We start from the raw sequence: 18530 nt of genomic DNA on the forward strand, positions 1-18530 counted from the left end.
ATCTTGGAGCCCACCGTCGGCCAGGGGTTGGCGGATCGTCGCGTACACCGCGTCGACGCTCAGCCCTCCCCCGCTCTGTAAACGGTTTTCCACTCCGGAGCGTCGCATCGTCGGGCGTGTGCTTTCTGGAGGCGCGACGTAATATGTCGTCGGAGGGAGCACGTCGATTCTGAGAGCCACGTTACCGCGCAGTCCGAGACAATCCGGGAAAATGTCGAGCGACGAGGAGGCCGCCGACGCGAAGGAAGCGAGGGAAACCGCCGAGGAGGATCTCCGGGTTTTCGAGACCCTCTGTATATCGTCGCCTCGAAAGGTGTCCTATCTCTCTCTCTCTCTCTCTGTCTCTCTCTAACCAGCAATATTTCTATCCAAGCAACGCTTCACACCTTCTACACGTTCACGCAACTTCAGATTCACAGCAAACCGCACTTTTCGCTTCTGTCGCACGGTGCTTCGACAGAGTCGCTTTCCCTCCTTTGCGTCGCGCGACCGCCCCGAGAAATATCCTGCCCGGGATAGTCACAGTTATCGCTTTACGCTCTCGATCCATAAATTTTAGTAATAAATCACAATAATAGAATCGTTGATAGAAATAGAATAATAAAAATAGAAAGATATCGTTGCAATGAATTTCCATTATAAATTTAAATTCTAGATTTCGATTGCAATGCTCTTCCTTGGCTTCGCGTGTCGCCAAGCCAATGGTTATAGCGTCGCTGATAAATCTACGACGAGCCCGGCGACGTTCAGGAAGAAAATTTAATGACGTCCATCGCCTATTCGTATAGTTTACTTTGGATCAACAATTCGTGCTTTATCTGCTGTTATGCTTCCTTGATAAAACGTTATCCAAAGATACCCGCGTTATCGGATCGACCTCAAAGTCTTATCGTCTTCCTTCTCGCTACAGTGACTTTAGATTTTCCTACGAGATTAAAATAATCTGCTGTAATAGTTCAATCGGTTCTTGTTTAATCAATTGCAGTTAATTAAAATTTATCGATCGAATGTTATATCGAATGTTTATCGAATAATGTTATCAACGCTAAATCGTTTTTCTCATAACGGCCACGGTAAAGGCTACTGTTAACTTTTCGTTAATTTCCGTTAATTTTACGAACGTGTACCATAACATGATCGAAAGATAACGTCACTTCTCCGTGAACAACGATCGGATTCTAAAATCGCGAAACGCAGCCCTTAGATAAGCAGCCCTTCCCAGTAGATTTAGACGAGCCCGATGATCGAACCGCAGAATTTTTCAGCCGGCTAAGATAGAACCGCGAAAATCCGCGCGTCACTGTTACGATCAGAGGCTTCGCTTCGATTCGATTCATGCTCGGATGCCGTCGTACTTTGCCCTTTGTGCGCGCGGCGTATCGCACGTGCTTTCATACGTACTCTCCGGCGAATTGAAAAGGTATTGACTGGCGCGAGCGGAGCAAACGCCTCGTTGCCATAGCGTTGCATTGAATCGATTTCACCTGTCGTCCCGCACCTTCGCCGGTGGCTCCCCTGACAACATTCGTCCGTGGGCTCGGCCTTTTCCACGTTGTCACGATCGGTTTTCGCCGGCGACGTTTCGACCGCCCTTTACAAAGGGCCGCGCATCTCTCTCTCTCTCTCTCTCTCTCTCTCTTTACGTACACGCTTCTGTCCTGTCATCCGCTTTGCTCTCTCGCGAGGCTCTAAGTTCGTTGTCCGACGATTCCATGCCGCATCCACTGTCTCGTCGGTACCGCAAACGTGGATCCAATCACTCACTGTACAGAGCGAATGAAGCGAATCTCGTTACTCGAGCGAGCTGCGAAAGAAGCTGTCACGCGCGGTAGTAGTCCCTTTACCCGAAATGCAATTCTTTGAAGTGCATAGGGTGTCTCCCTTTTGTCCAGCGCGCGCGAAAGTCGTTATTCTTTTTTCCCCGATACGAACAAACGTGTCGGAATAAATTTGTTGGAATGAATTTACTCGGTTCCGAAGCTGGGGAGAATTATGGTTAGATCGTCATTTTTCTCGAGGCCATTTGTCGCATTTGTCGAGTCGGTAAATTTGAATTTGTACCCGGGATTGGTGGATTCGAAAATTGATTCGAAGCGGTTGAGAATGTTTTGCGCGGACTTTGCCAGGCTTCGCGGACCGGTTACGATCGCGTGCGAAGGTGTCGGCAGTGGTCGGACTCCGAATGACACCGGTATCGGCGATTGCGATCGTAGGGAGCCGCGCGACGAGGATCGCACGCGATCGGGGTGAAAGTTATCGGGTATTCGCGAGCAAAGATTGCCGGGATTTTATTCGGGCGACGACCCAGATGACGTGGTTTTATCGCGAGACGCGCGACCGCGTTCTCTCTATCGTCGCGGCTACCGTGAAACCGCAATTACCGATTGCGTCTCGAAACGTGTTTCGAGTGCGCGCACACAGCAGCCATGCAAACAGACCGTCGGGCGTCAAAATCGCACGATCAACGATACGTCGTTACACTTTTATCGTTCCGAACCGAAAGAAAATCGGGCCAGCAGTCGATGCAATGTTTTCTCGACATTCCGATTACATAATCCGTGGACGCGACGGTTCCGCAAATACCGCGCGGCGGATCGATCGTCGTGCATCGATATCGGACAGCCTGTATCTTGTGTGCGAAGACGATCGTGCCGTTGTTGTTTTAGAGATAAAACGGGAGCTGTTCGTGGTACCGCCGCGATTGGTACCGTTTCGTTCACCGAGCGTCCTTCGTCAACGGGATCCACTACCCTAAATAAAATCGAGTCACGTAAACCCGAACTGGCGAAAACTAGTTCGCCGCGATCTCGCGGGAGTCACGGCTCGCGATCGTCGCACCGCGGATCTTACAGTCGGACGTCTCGCTCGCGACGGGGATGTTCGAAGCTACCCTCGCCCCGATTTCGAGATATTGGTGCTATTTGTCCAATGACATGAGCCCACTTTCGCCTACGGTTGTCGTCGACCGCTGTCGAGGTACACTTCACAGGCTTTGGAACACGAGCAGGAAGATTCGCTGAATTTGAAGAAATTATTTTGCAACGGGAACCGCGGTCTGCGATTTCCATCCGTTGTTTTATTCGTGATTCGTTCTCGTGGATTTCGAGGAAACTTAGATCGTTCACGTATAATTACTACGAGTATTAGATACCTTATTAAAGTTATTCAGGTGACAGAGGAATGACTCTGATTGAGTCGTTCGATGTAGACAATTATTGAATATCGATGGTTATTGAAATAATCATTCTGTTTTATACGACAAAGTGCATGCGATGCATATGAAACCGAGTCTTCTGACTCATAGAGCAGTTACATGTTTAACGATTTATGAAATCTAAACTTTGATACCTTGAACATTATCTTGGAACGTGATATGACGATTTTAGTGACGCCTCTGAGTCATCGTTCGTGTGCGAAGATTTTATAGACCGCGGATTTTATGCGTTCGCCGCGTACGCGAGTAGACGAAGCACGAAAGAAAACGCTGCTGGAAAAATATTCGATAATTTCACTATGTTATTTCTGGCTCGCATAAATCATTCAAGAAGGGAATAAATGTATGAGCAGTTCCTGCATCATGTGATCGATGCATAAAATTGTTCTGCACGTAGAACCGCGGTATAATTAGAACTTCGATGCACGTTTCCAAGATTCTCCGGATTTCCGAAACGCTGAGAACATTTTGTCTTACATCTCTTTCCGTCGCGGTTGCAATGATGGAATCATTCCACGGGATTTTCTGCATCAGGTTTCCCGTGAAGACGCGATGAGCCACGACCTGACGACCACCTTGAGGAGCGAGCTGGCGGCCCTGGAGTACAAACGCGACCGTCTCACGACCGAGGTAAGGCCAGCCGGTAGCTTCCTCTTCTAGCCACGGATGGTCAGGCTTTACGAATTCGTTCAGCTCCAGGAGATGAAGAGCCTGGTGAGATCGCGGGATCAACGGATCGCGGAGATGCAGCTGGAGGCAGAGCAGCTCCGCGAACAGGCTGCCAGACAGAACGCCGTCGTCTCGAGCCTGAAGAAGCGTATACAGGTCGCTCGTTCTCTTCGAGATTCTCGAATCAATAGCGTCGATCTGATCTCAATGGATCGTGGAGATAATCGATTTTCGACGACTTCGAACGATCACTGTTCTCTCGATGTTGAACTTGGCGATAAGGAGCAGTTGGATCGATTGGATTTGGATCAACGACGCTGATCTAGCATTCTTATATGTAACCATGACTCTGCCGATTACCGTTTCCTCGAACATCCGAACGATTTCGGTCGACTTTCATAGATCAAGAACCTGTTGCACAAACGTCGGTGAAAAGTGGTGAACGGACTGCGGATTTTGTGCATTTGCAGGAAAAATGGCCGAGGTGAAAGTACCCACGTTTCGTCTAATAACTGTAAAACCGTGATAACGAACGAAGCATATCATATTTGAGATCGCAGCGAGAACAATATTTTTCTAAAAAGAAATAAGAATAATTGAATGGTTACAATTTATTCAAATTACTACACCGATGCCATTGGATAGATTTTTCTTCTGCACGAAAATTCGCGGTCTCTCGTTCGTACGTTGAAAACGAAAGCAGCTATCGGAAATAAGCCAAAGGGGCAAGAAAGAAGAAATTCTTCAGCTATAAGACAGCGGGTTTATTTGTGAAACAACAGACTCCGGGATCGTTGACAGATTCAACACGGAGAAAGTGTTCGTTCGAAGTCGTCGAGAACGAGACAATCTCAATTGAACGGCGTTTCGATGAATCAGGAGCTCGAGGAACGCGAGAGGAACCTGTACGCGGCCCAAGGCCGCGGCGAGATCACGATACAGGGTCTGCAACGGGACCTGAAGTACCGGGAAGAGAAGATCCGCGACCACGAGAAGAAGGCGCGCCAGCTGGAGCAGAGCATCTCCGAAGAGATCCAGCAGAAGGAACGGGCCCGGTTGAGCCTCCAGGTTCGATTGTTCATTTTCTCTGTGACCGCGTTCCGCGTGTTCGCCCTTCAAATATGGAATTTCGAAGGACTTCTCGCGTCAACTGGCGCACGCGTTGAACGTCGAATACTGCGAGACGGTGCACCCTAGCCCGGACACCGTGATCCACAAAGCCGAGGAGCTGGTCCAAGAGGCGAACCGTCTTCGGGCGAAGACCGCCAGCTCGGAGGCTCAATTGTCCACCGTTCAGGTAGACTTCAGAAGCTGCAGGGACGCCCTGGACAGAGCAGTCGCCGACAAGGAGCAGCTACAGAGACAGGTGTCCTCGTACCTGATCGACCTGGACAGATTGAAACAGGTGATATCTTTTGGTTTTGTTTAGTTCAGATTTTTCCAATTTATTGTTATATTTATGAATTTCTGCAGGACAAAGAATGCCTGGAGATGCAGCACAGAGTGGCGGAGAGGGAGCTGAACGATCTCAGGGACAAGCTGGTGAACGCCAACAGAAACATCACGAACGCTACAGGAAACATATCCAGTCAGGAGGCGATGATTTGCCAATTGAGAGGTGTCGAAACGTTCTGCCGTCGTCTGTAGTCGTGGGCTGTCCGAGAGATAATAGTTAGACCGCTTGGGAACGCGTTCCGCAAAAATGACGGCCGACATAAACGCGGGAACACCGCGACCGCGAAACAATCGTCGAATTGATAGAAAGCCGCGAAATGAATATTTACAGAATGTAAATTCGACCGCCCACTCGGAGCCGGGAACTTGACGGTGTTTTCTCTTCGCAGACGAGTTGAAGCACCGCGAGGAGAAGACGCAGCGCGCGCAACACGAGACGAGACACATCCTCGAGTCCCTGGCGATCATGATCAGCGGCCCGAACCGATTCGTAGAGTCGCAGGAGAACGCGATCAAGGACCGGCTCCGCGAGATCCTAGCCGAGAACAAGGACCAGGCTCTTGTATATTATCCGATTATCCGCAATGTTACGCCTACCCGGCGTCGGGGAACAGGTTTCATCGGTTCTGAGAACGGTCGTTTCTCCTCCTAGAATATTCAAAACCTACGGGAGAAAGTGAACGCCGCGTCGGAATCGACGAATCGGCAGAGCGAGCTGATCGAGACCACTGTCGCGAAGATACGGAACCTTGAAGAGGAACGGTCGTGCCTCGAGAGCAAGGTTCGGAAACTGGAGGCCGAGCTGACGAGCTGCGAGCTCTCTAAGGAGGCATTGGCCAGGGACAAGCAGATGGTACTGACCGACCGCTAGAAAACATCATCGACGATTAGTAGACTAGGAGGACGTGAAAGTCGTCGATCGTTCGCGTAGAAATCATTGCAGGCGTCATGATGGTCTCTTTTAGTTGTACTACATCTCATTGTTAGTTCCGTTGGCTACCGATCACCCGCTGTAAATTAGTCACCAGTCGATACTCGTTGATTAGGAAGCTGCGAATAACTTGATTTTATTTATGGACGTATATAGTAATAAGCCGTTATAAATTAGCTACTACCGGTTATTAGTTGATTAATCTCCATTGTACTCAATGACCTCCATATTGGTTTCGCTTGGCACTAGTCAGCCATTGTAAATTAGTGGTTATTATTAGATTAGACAGACGCAACAATCCCTGTATCGTTTCGTCTTGCAGTTCGTGACGTTCCTAGACCGACTGAGCAAAGCGATGCAGATGGACGAGATCTCCGAGGAGATGGGGCTGGATCTGCAAACGGAATCGTTGCTGGTGCGTGCCGAGCAACTGGCCAGACTAGAGACAGACAAGTTGGTGGACAAGGTGACAAATACGATAGCAATTCTCGTTCGTTGTCTCTAGCACGTTGACGCCCGGCTAACGTCTCGTTTCTTCTGTGTTCCTCTGTCGCGAACCCTGCGCTCCCTACCCCCGCAGTACTTGTATCGCGACTACATCACCCTGCCGAGGATTCGGCGCGAGCGGTCCTTCCACGAGCTTTGCTCCGCGAAAGAAGTAAGCCCCCTGGCCCGATAACGTCTCACCCCCACAAAAACTTAGCGCTTTCAGAACTTGATAGCAGCACCTGTAACTCGCACGAGAACCGTAGAACCGTCGTCTGATGATTAGCTATTGGTAGCCGAGCCCTTATAGTCCATGGTTCGAGCGGCTTAATGGGGGACACCACTCTGAATTGTGCGACTTTTGTTTTGAAAAAAATTCAGAAACAAAGCTGAAATTTCCACTTGACGCTCAGTCAGAATGGCTAGATCTTTTATGCAGTAATTACCCATAAAAAAAATCCCCGAAGTTTAGTCATTTGTTGACGCCCCAGGTTGGTGTCCTCCCTTAAGTACCAAGCGTCAGCCGACTCGTTTGCGTTTCTGTTTCGTCCTCTAGACGTCGGTGGTCTATCAGCTGCAAAGACGAGTGAGGACTCTGAGGGAGCAATTGCAGCGTAGGGACCTGCACCTGGATCTTCTACGACGGAAGCTGTCGCTGCAGGAGGACAGCGTCAGGATCAAGTCGCTGCTGCAGACCGAGAGGGACGAGGCGAGCCTCAGGTGATTCCCTGGCTTTGATGTTCCTCAATTCGAGATAGTGTAGAGGGAGAAGCTCTGGGGGTGGAGCCAGGCTAGCTGCGTATTCTGATCGACGGTCCTCTGCTTTCCAGGGCGAAGAAGTTGGTGAAACAGCTGGACCGTCTCCAGGCGCAGTATACCGAGGAGAAGGCCAGGAATCGAGAGCTCGGTTCTCAATTAACCGAGGCGGCTGATTACAAGGCGAGTTACAAGCGAGTAGTTGACAGCATAAACCGATGACACATCATAAGATTCGTAGTCTCGTTATATTCCATACGGGCGTTGCAGTCCGATAAGATATCTTTTATAATGATAACGATTAAATGTTGAGATAACGGTATAATAATCAAGTTACTGTGCACAGATAGCGGCTCTGGAGCGCAGCAGGAAGATAGAGGAGCTTCAAAAACGGTTGGTCGAAAGTGAGATGCTAAGGACACGTTGCACGCGGAAGATGACGATGCTAAAGGAGCAGATCAGAAGCACCACGGAGACTGTCGAGCAGGAGAGGTCTATAAACGATCATTCGATGCAGCTGCTCAGGGACGAGATCGCCCAGGTCAAGCAGAACCTTGCCGATGTCACCAAAAGAGAGTCTCAAGTATGCATAGCATCCATCGTCCTTCAACTCTTTGGTCAACGATCGTCCACTGTCTGTTTCAGTTGCAAAGCTTCCGTGTCTCCGTGGTGAAGCTGCTCTCAGAGCCGATTTGCACTCCCGATTATGAGATCGTCTCGCGGCTGCAAAAGATGGCTGCAGCGCATCGGGACTTCACCATGCTGTCCCGCAGATACGACGAGCCCTTGGACAACACCCCCTCCAGGTGCACCAGGTAATGCTAGCTTTGTCAACGAAATTGCATATCGCATTTTAAGGTATCATTTGTTCTACCTTTCACAGTTTTTACCATTTTTTTTATTCATTTCTCATCGAAGGCGAGCAGAAATTTATGGCCGTAGGATTACATTTCGCGAGATTACGGCAGCCTCGATTTGTTTGACTTGGACGTGTAGCGTCGATGCGGTTTTTTCGAAGCCACTGGATAAGAAGTTGGCCGGTTTGATAACGGTCCCCGTTTTCAGCGTGCATCCGGTGCATCCGCACGGTTCCCCGGGATCGAGGTGCACCCGGTACGAGGACAGCGGATTCGCGGATCCACCGGATCTACACGACATCGAGGACGAATACACGAAGCGACCGGTTCGGAGTAGCCTTCTTCCGTGACGCCGGCCGCGATTCAACTTGTGAGCGCGGGACCCGTCGACGTACCGTCGCCTTTACGTCGAGTGAACGTCACCGATTTCGCAACTAGGACCGGACGATCCGTCCAAACTATCGGCAGACGATTTTTCCAAATGCACTCGTGCCTAAAAAGCTGTCGATGAGAAGCAATGTTTGTCGAACATCGCCCTCACTCACGATCTTGATCATGACATCCTTTCGATTTTATTTAGGTTTGTTTTTTAGTTTATAGCTCTTTCGCTCCTGATTTCATTGTTCATTTCCAAGGACATGTTTTAACATAAGGCGATGATCTACGCTGTACAAAATGACTTTAAACAATGCCACGAGAGAAACCCATTGCACTGTAACCCCTTGCACCGTTACAACGAGTCAGTGTTTCTTCTACGTTCAAACGATATTAATTTGTTATCGACGTCTAGGAATAAAGATAAACGAAGAGGGGTTCGTCAGGATACGAATAAAATTTTACTTGGACTACATTTCGAATAAAATTTTTGTCGAATATTATTCGAACAGATACTTCGAATAAAATTTGATGTAAAACATCGAACGCAATGTTATTCGTTGTTCGAACGAACTATGCCCAACTCTGTGGTCATCCTAATTTCCAGGAGTTGTGCATCGACGACAGTGAAACCAGTGTGATCGGAGCTTTCTCGTCGGATGCTCGTTCGAGCGGCGGTAGACAGTGAAAAACGACGGGGACACGTGATCGTGGTCGGGCGACACGCGCCGATCGATGGATCGCCGTCTATCGATTACTCCTGTCCCTGATTCCGGAGAGGCTACGCTGGAAGCACGGGTATCCGAACAGCGTGCCGGTCTTCGATGGGTGATCAGTCTAGAAAACTCACCGGCATTCTGCCGAGAGGACGGCGGCGAGGTTCTTACATCATAAGCGTCGCTTCTCCTCGGTTGGCGAACGTAGGCGTTAGGTTCGGCGCGGAGTGGAACAACCGCATTCCAGGATTAGAGACGGCGGAGCCTGAACTTCAGGCCCTGAACAAGCCGCGACCACGGGGTCGCGAATTCTCGCCGGATTATATAAATTCGATCGATCGAAAGCCTTTTAAGCCGGCCTCGGATTAGGCGAACCAGTTCGCAAGCGTTTCGCGAAACTTTTCGATCAGCTCGAAGATCGAGCGAGGATCCTGCCCCCGACTGATAAAATTTCAAATTGTCGCCACCCGCGACAGCTATAACCTTCGACAGAAATTACCGATTGCTTGTGAGCTCGTAACGATTAGGATTATCAGTGATTTTTCCGCGCCAATTAGCTTCCTTGATAAATCGAGATAAGATCGAGGCTCGTGGTTTGCTTCAATTGATCGCGTCCGAAACTTGCTACTACCGAGATACGTTCTTCAAAGTTTCGTTAAATAAATCGAATACTCCTGTAATTGTTAGATCGAACAGATTACTAGATTTATATCTCCATTATATGCTCTGATAAATGAGAATTCTCTAATTATCTTCGTATCCTTCATTGTAGTAGACCAAGTCAGTTTAGCATCTCGCAAAAATTCAAGTCGTTCGGATCCAATTCAGTTTCAATTTATTAAAAAAAAAGTGTTCCTCCGTGTCTTTTCGAACTGTCCAGTTGGGGCGGGAAACGGTAGTAGATCGGCGCTAGTCAAGAGAAGATCGTGCGAGGAACAGAACGATTCGTATCGTCGGCCGCTCGATGCTCGCGAATAAATAGATATCGAAAGTATTGCGAGCGGTGTGCGGGAACTCCGGTGTCCTCGTATATCGTTTAGACACGTGTGCCACTTCTGTTAATCGGATAGGTAGCGGTGCTTGGCCGTTTCCTCGCCGCGAATGGATTATCTTGCTCCTCTGTGTGTACGTCAGTGGGTCTTTTGTTCAGCTGACGCAGCCCGCAACGTTATGATCGCACGCTGTCGTCGGAACGGTAAATAACGATTGCTGGTTCCGGACGCGCGGCACGACGACCCACAGTCTGTCCGTTCGTATGCCATTTGTTTCGGTCGGCTCTACTTCCATACTAATATTTCTTCGTCTTGCTAGTCGCGTTTTAATTCGCAAAAATACGAGATCGAGTCTTTACAGATTCTTCTTGGACTCTGCTCGATTTTAGTCGCTCGTTGAAATTTCAGCGACGACGAATCGGTGAACTTGACATTTTGCGATTCGGCACCGGTTCCGTACGAAAGCGGGCGAGCCAGTCGCAAGGTGTAACGAGGATGCGGCGAGATCGTGGTTCGCTGTTTTAATAGCAGATTGGATCTCGTTGGCCCTGAACTTGACCGTCCCGTCGCGCACCGAGGCGAAGCGAGGCTGCCGTATCTGTCTGCTTCGTCTAGTAATCTGCACTTGCACGGTTTGCCGTGCCAAGTTCAGCATTTCCACGATCCGTTTAGCCCCCGCTGGCGGATTAGTCACTGGCCCAGTTCTTTGCCGCATTTAGGACAGCTTTCGTCCGCCGGATGCCGCATCGGGGTTGGTGCGTTGGCGTTCTTTCTATTGTGCATTCGACAGACATCGATGAAACGATCTGTATCTGTGCAGCACGCTGAGAACGCATTTTTGACATATTCGTTTCATTGTTATTTAATTTTGTTTGTCGTTATTAATTATTTCTATTACGAAATGATACGATTGCTTTTGCCATAGCCAACATCGAAATATGAGTTGCATGCACTTTTTTATAAATAGTATTGTCAATTTTACGAGTACAGTGTATTATGTATATGCATTGTTAGTTGGTCACTGTACACGCTGCAGTAGTAATAGCAGTATTTGGGCTGGCTTTGCCCCAACGATCAGCGCAGATGGGCACATCCGCGACTTACAATAACGTTGCGAAATAACCAGGCGGTGTTTCAGCTCATTTTAAACGAAGATCAACGTTAGCGTCGCGAATTTCAATTTCACTCTCTGTCCGCTGAATTTGGGATTTCGAGTGTTTCGATCTGGCGGGACACTCGTCGCGGAGACGCTCGCTCGCACGGAGCGCCAGGGGCCGTTTTGAGATCGCGATTCCGACCCAGAAACACGCGAGGCCACGCGGACCGGAAGGAAGGCAGACGCAAAACAAATCCCGAGGCGAGGCTTTCTCCGGTGCTTTCACCTGATTCAAGGGGTACCGTTCCACGAATCCCGTTTTATGGGTCGCACGAGCTGCTGTAAGCCTAATCGTCGCCGATCTACAAATAAAAAGCACCGGTCAATAAATTGGTCAACTAAGTCATCGTAGGACGATGACGTTTCTTTTAAACGAAAGCTTGAAATCTCTACCTTAAGACGGTTTGCTTGGTTTTCGACGCGCCCACGCCACTGCAATCCTTTAAATTGCTCGGAAATTAAATTCGAGAATTGCCAAGTTTGACGAAACGTAACGACTTCGTGAAAATTTTTTACGGAAATGCCGTTCACAGAGAAATAAAGTTCTTTAATTTAAAAAAAAAAAAAGTTGAAACTCGACTGCGATTATTTTTCGCGAAGTTACAGTAGTTTGAACCTAACCCTTGCTTTGGCCACGCAGCATCCACGTTGGCTTTATCGGACGTGCAGGTTCGATACCGTCCGGAAATCGAACCGCGATCTCGCTCGGAACACGATTCCTGAGGTGTCACGGCGCCGGTATACAACTGCAACAATAACGGAGTCGCGTCGCGAAGCAACGAGATCACCGTTGACCACCTGTCGGCTTTATCGTCGCGTTATTTGCGGACATCGACGATAGCTCGCCGTGACATCGCGCCAGGAAATTGCGCAGTTCTTATTTATTGTTGAAAAAAGAAAAAGAAAAAAGAAATGATCCGTAGCGTTCGTTGCGACACGCGATTTACCTGTTATCCGATACTGTTAGCGCGAGTTCCGTGAACAACCGAGGTAATTTCTCCGTTGTAAACCGCGTATTATCTCCGGATATCTCGAAACAAGGAGAGGTTCGCCTCTTGTAAGTCTGCTCTTATCGTTCCGCGAATCGTCACGGCGAACTTTAATCGAACTATCGATGTTGTCGCCGATACCGCGGGGATTTCTCCCAGGGGATTTCCGGTATATATTTTTTTCCGGACGATATTGTTGCAAAGTCTGGTGCAACGTCGAGCCAGATCGTGCGCGCGATCAGGGTTGCAAGGTCAACGTCAGCGTCGCGTCCACGAGTTCGATAAACACCTGAGAGCAACGGCAAATCCCGTTCCATATAAACGTCCTAAAAATAAAGATGGAAGCTGCCCAGATGATTGAAATACAAGATCAGTATTTACAGTAAATTATTGTATTAATTTTTGCACACGTTCTTCTCATTTCTGTCCTCGATCTTATAGACAACGTTTAGCCAAACTCTGTAATTTTAATTAATAATACACGCGCTTTCGAATTTTGTCGCTTCTAATAATTAGATTGTAAATTAGCAGTAAGTTACTGTTAATAATTAAAGTTATAATTCAAATGAATGCTTCGCGAACAAACGAATTTTAATTTATGAATTCCGTGTCGACAGCATCGGAGATGGTTGTTTATTCGTCGATTAGGTGGTAGAGTGTACGATATAACGAGCGCGATCGTAAAAGACGAGAAAGTATTCGTCACCGGTTTTCGGATGTTTTCCGGTCCACGGCGCGGCGAATTAGACGTTTATTACCGGCGTGAACGCCGGGGATAAAACGATCCTCGTGCGATGCTTTCGAAATAAGGATCAATAAGGGATTTCGCTCGCGCGAAGATAGCGTATCGCTGCGGACTTATCTGCTCGTTTATGTTCTTCGACAATACGTCTGGCTCGAGTTAGGATCATCGAGACGGCCTACGGTTGGCAGTCGAGAAGCGAACGCGTTCGTCGAAAACGCGGACACGCCGTGGTCGCTCGAATGAAAAAGAAATAAAAAGAAATGAAATTAAAAAGAAAAAGAAAAATGACAAGGAAACGGCATCGTTGAATTTTTTTTGTCCCGCGTTCAAATCTGTACCGGTCCACTGATTCGTGTTCTTTCCAGAAATGCATTGAATTTCGATCCATCCGTGATCGTGAATCGTCCATCGGTAAATTCCGCAACGAGGATTTCCTCCGCAGTTTCGACGATTCGATGGCGGCGCGTCGATTCTGTTTGGAATTCTTCGCAAATCGCCGCGAATGGAATTTTTCGAAAATCGCCGTGATACGCGAATTGTTCGCGAAGAACACGATGGATCAACGCGGCGATAACGCGTGTACTGATCGTATCTACGCCACGAAAGCGATTACGAGATAGTAAGCGGTGTTCATCAACCACTTGTTCTACAACTACGTGCGAGACCCGAGTGGTGGCCGCTAGAAATTTGAAAATACTGAAGAATGTTTTCTCGTTTCGGATCCACGCTGTTAGGTTAATGCAACGGACGGACGATAACGATACCGGTCGGCAGCGTGCGATTATTTTTGAGAATTATTACCGATTAGACTAATTAGAATAATTTCATAGATGGGACAGAAAATGAATGTTCGTTCCGTGTCTGGGATCACTTGAATATTAAAAAATAATCTGTTGTTCCGAATTTTGAAGTACAGAGTAACACTCGTGTTTAATAAATTATTAATAATAATCTTAGCCGCTAGTCGGACTCGACGAACTAATTAATTAACGTCGTGCAAGTTTCAAAAGTTGGATAACATTATCGCACGGAATTGATCGATAACCGGGTACGATTTTTCTCGGCTAGAAGAAAGGTGATGGGCGGAGGGTGATAAAGGGAACAGCGGGTTCCCGGTATCAGGGTTTTTTTTTTGTCTCGCTAATCGCGTCTCTTCGAGGCAATGGTATTGATTGGTGCTCTTTATTGAGATAACTTTATCTTGATAAGCAAGGGAATAACATTACTGTTACAGGAAGCTCATCGCGACATTTGTAGTTCAGTGGTACACGTATCAACATCATTGCCAATATGGAGAAATCGACTTTGAAGGTTCTTCTCCTCGTCGGACTAGTCGCTCTGCCAACAGGTAATCAACCGATTCATTTTCGACTATTAATTAACCAGCGTAATGATCGGGGAACCTTGCGTCGTGCGTCGCCGGTGCCGCGTATTCGATGAAACAATTCGTCGATTCAATTTTTCTTCCATAAATAACTAGACGTCTATCTGTAGACGGGTGTACTGCCTGACGCGATGGTGTCGGGTCGTTTGTAATTTGGGACGATTTTTGTAATATTGTAAAATCGGTCGGTTCGCTGGTTCAAGGAACCGGTTTTCAAACATCCGAGTCTGGTTTTTTAAACATTTCAATCCAGTTTTCAAACACTCGAATTTGTTTTTTAAAATATTTGTATCTGACTTTTAAATATTTGAAAACGGTTTCTAAGTATTCGAATAAGATTTTCAAGCGGCCGAAGTATCGTTTTTCTAAACGCTCTCGTGTTCGTCTTCGATCAATGCAACATTTGACGCGACAGGAACCGTTCTTCTCAATCAGGCGTCAAGCTCAATCGGCGATCAGCTTGACGATTATTCTTAGTCGACGAAAGGAAAATCCTTTTCATCGTCGGCTCATTTTTTTTTTTATTAATAAAAGAATTCGCAATGATGAGCAGTCGCATGAAGGTTCACGATCTGGCAATATGTATAAGGCAACGTTGTCGTCCGACGTTCTGCGACGTGCGGGTCAATTTAATCGGCACATTTAATCACTCGTTCCAACCAGACGTGGTAGCACCGGATACACACAACATAATGCGTACGTTACTGTGAGAAGTTTATTTTTGTTTCACTTTGTCAACACAGGAACAGCAGCGTTGGAGTGTTATAAATGCATCTCTGAAGTCGATGGTGAATGTGAACATCCAAATGACAGTACGGAGAGAGAAACATGTGAACCACGAACGACGCCCGTTGCACCAACAACGACGCCCGTTGCACCAACAACGACGCCCACTGCATCATCAACGACGCCCGCTGCATCATCAACGACGCCCACTGCATCATCAACGACGTCCGCTGCATCATCAACGACGTCCACTGCATCATCAACGACGTCCGCTGCATCATCAACGACGTCCGCTGCATCATCAACGACGTCCGCTCCACCAGCACCAACAGACTCGTCCGCTCCACCAGCACCAACAGACCCACCAGCAGCAACAGACCCACCAGCAGCAACAGACCCACCAGCAGCAACAGACCCACCAGCAGCAACAGACCCACCAGCAGCAACAGACCCACCAGCAGCAACAGACCCACCAGCAGCAACAAACCCACCAGCAGCAACAGACCCACCAGCAGCAACAGACCCGCCAGCAGCAACAAACCCACCAGCAGCAACAAATCCGCCCGCTCCACCAGCAGCAGCTGACCCGGCCGCTCCACCAGCAGCAACAAACCCGGCCGGTATACGAGATGGTAACCAAAAATCATCAGGATTAAACATCTGAAATGTTAAGATTCGTTGACATGCATCCAGTAATTATTCCGATGACAATAGACGATAGTTGTCGATGAGTTGGCCGGTTGTCAATCTGATCGCGATTATGTCGACACGTAATCGCGAGTTTGAACGTTCGAGAAGTTTGAGGATGTAGAAGTTTGATGTTCGAATCAACGTGAAACGACTATTTTTTCTGGGCTACGGTGACTCCCGTCATCCCTTTGCGAGCGCAATTAATTTTTATAAGATATTGAACATTCATTTTTGCTTTTGCGACCGCAAAGGGTTAATATTCGAACACTCCTCGAACCGGCAGTAAATTCGCTTAGAACTGGACTAGACGATCACGATGAAAGTCTCAATGATATTCAGAATTTGTCGAGATTCGAGGCAATAGCAGGGTTTGTAAGAATCTGTAAAAGTTTCGACGAAGATTTCAACAATGTTATTGCGCTTCGAATCTTGTCCGCGTGCAACGTATCCGTGGTACGGCTGGCGTGTTGGATTTCGTTAATGCGTAAATTACCGGCATCAGCTTGATTTATTCCTGTTTTACATTTTCAGTTCGGTCGCGCAGAAGTTTGTTGAACCGTTTCGCGGGAGTACAGCCGTTCGCTGAAACGAAGTACTATTGTTTTAAGAGGATTGAAAAAGGTAATACTCGAATATTTGATTGGTTCCTTCGCTAACACGAACGCTGCTTATATTAATCATATTTTTGTTGTTGCAGATCCTGCTGATGGTAAGACAAAAGTTTCCAGGGGTTGTTTATCTGAGAAGGAGTCTTCAACTTGCACAACAGAGGCAGGTTGCTATCTTTGTGAATCGGATAAGTGCAATTCGGCGACGTCCGTCGCTATTTCCGCGTCGATGAGTCTTTTCCTAGTGACGTTCATCTTCTTGACGCAATAGCATAATTAATCGCGGAGACTTGGCACTGCGCTCTCCCGATTACTTTCGATGTATAAACATATTTAGTAATTCGTTTATTCTCGTTTGTAATATTTATCGCTGCCAACATCGTCGAGCAATGTTCCTTAGAACCCATCTAAATACCTTGACATTGCGTGCAGCCGCGCGCGCATCCAAAGCCGCTCTTTAACTGTTCCCTGACCGCTCCTGCACTCGGTGCAACCCGTCCCATTCTGTTCCACGAAGTCGAATCGAAACCAAGATCGTCGTGACGTCGTTATGAAATTAGACACGATTGTATTTCGCGTGATCGCGTTGCGGTACAGGAAAGCAACGCTGAACGGGAAACGCCGCTACGCGTCCGAATGGAAACGGCTAAACTGGCAGTGTTCCGCTAAGATAACCAAGTTACCAAACGTCGCCAAACGAATCCTGCTTGTTAATGGTCCTGCCGCGATTCAAGCAGACGCTGAACGCCTTCGCGGGATCGCGAATGCAGCCGGGCGAACAACGAGATACGACTATAAGGACGTGAACGATGATAGAGAGGGATCAAAACCTAGGGATCGTTGACAACGAAGTTCGTTTACGAGAGCCATGTATTTAATTAGAGAGAAATTAAAAGGTCCACACGGCGAATCCTTTCGTTTCGCAGAATCTAACTGAACCTGGTGCGCCGAATTTACCGACGAAATTTTACTATACATATTTAGCAATCTTTAGTAATCGAGACAGCAAACGAAAGTCTATTCGGGACGATCAATTAACCGTTCGGCCATTAGCAGCCGCAAGAAGGAGCTGGGGTCCGCGCGGTAAGGCTAACGAACTCGACGCCGCTCTACACGTTCCAGCCATTATCCGTTCCGTCGAAGCTTTCGACGCGCGTGCATCGTAGAAAACGATTATCGCGCGAGCGCGACGAACGCGTCGTTATTCCTGATCGTCGAACGAAATTACCGTACGCCACGATACGCCGTGACCCGACGTTTCTTTTCACTTTCGTATTACGAGCGAGCACTTCGCGAACGTATCACGCGAGTTTCCAGCGGCGGTCCACGATCCCGCGGTTTCGGCTTAAAAGCTGGCCGAGAGACGATCGGAGAATCTTTTCTTTTATCATCGATCGATCCGCCGCGGATCACATCGTCGATGCTTCCTCTCTGCAACGAATCCACGAAACTTAATCTACGATCTTCCCCGGAGGTTTTGTGAAACAGAAACGACGAACGGGTTCGATGGCGTAGAATCGCGCGTGCAATGTACTGCCCCGAAGCGGACCTTGAATACAGCCACCGTAAAAGAAATCGCAGAGCGAAGTTCGAGGGGTCGCGATAATAAATATTATTAATATAATTAATTATTAATATAATAAATACTATTGTTAATATAATAAATATTAACATGAACTTGAAGATTGAAGTCTCCCCTTTATAACGACACCATAAAAATTGACATAGGAAGCTGTCCTTGGTGATTATGATTTTTTATTAGCTAGATTCGCTCTTGGGCC

General features: G+C 47.8%; 3 protein-coding genes across 4 annotated transcripts; all 3 read left to right on the forward strand.

Annotated features, from left to right (window-relative positions):
• Nucleotides 1-64: 64 nt before the first annotated feature.
• LOC144470564 (coiled-coil domain-containing protein 170) lies at nucleotides 65-9287 on the forward strand. Of its 2 annotated transcripts, none has more exons than XM_078181869.1 (14): nucleotides 65-313; nucleotides 3749-3844; nucleotides 3908-4039; nucleotides 4763-4951; nucleotides 5019-5288; nucleotides 5357-5501; nucleotides 5728-5900; nucleotides 5991-6191; nucleotides 6592-6735; nucleotides 7312-7475; nucleotides 7586-7694; nucleotides 7858-8094; nucleotides 8157-8326; nucleotides 8577-9287. In XM_078181869.1, the coding sequence occupies exons 1-14, from the start codon at nucleotides 212-214 to the stop codon at nucleotides 8716-8718; spliced, it is 2274 nt and encodes a 757-aa protein (XP_078037995.1). In that variant the 5' UTR covers nucleotides 65-211; the 3' UTR covers nucleotides 8719-9287. The 2 variants fall into 2 exon arrangements, with proteins under 2 accessions (XP_078037995.1, XP_078037996.1); XM_078181870.1 differs by lacking the exon at nucleotides 65-313 and adding an exon at nucleotides 2869-2976.
• Nucleotides 9288-13194: 3907 nt separating this feature from the next.
• On the forward strand, nucleotides 13195-15791 carry LOC144469968 (uncharacterized; the record flags this gene model as incomplete). Its single annotated transcript, XM_078180721.1, has 3 exons — nucleotides 13195-13224; nucleotides 13502-13644; nucleotides 15539-15791. Coding segments are annotated over exons 1-3 (426 nt in total), but the record flags the coding sequence as incomplete, so codon positions are not given.
• A 1-nt stretch (nucleotide 15792) lies between these two features.
• Nucleotides 15793-16953, forward strand: LOC144470232 (uncharacterized; the record flags this gene model as incomplete). Its single annotated transcript, XM_078181176.1, has 3 exons — nucleotides 15793-16083; nucleotides 16673-16762; nucleotides 16839-16953. Coding segments are annotated over 2 exons (315 nt in total), but the record flags the coding sequence as incomplete, so codon positions are not given.
• Between the last annotated feature and the right edge of the window lie 1577 nt (nucleotides 16954-18530).

The sequence above is a fragment of the Augochlora pura genome, chromosome 5, assembly GCF_028453695.1.
Source record: "Augochlora pura isolate Apur16 chromosome 5, APUR_v2.2.1, whole genome shotgun sequence".
In the NCBI taxonomy this organism is placed as follows: Eukaryota; Metazoa; Arthropoda; class Insecta; order Hymenoptera; family Halictidae; genus Augochlora; species Augochlora pura.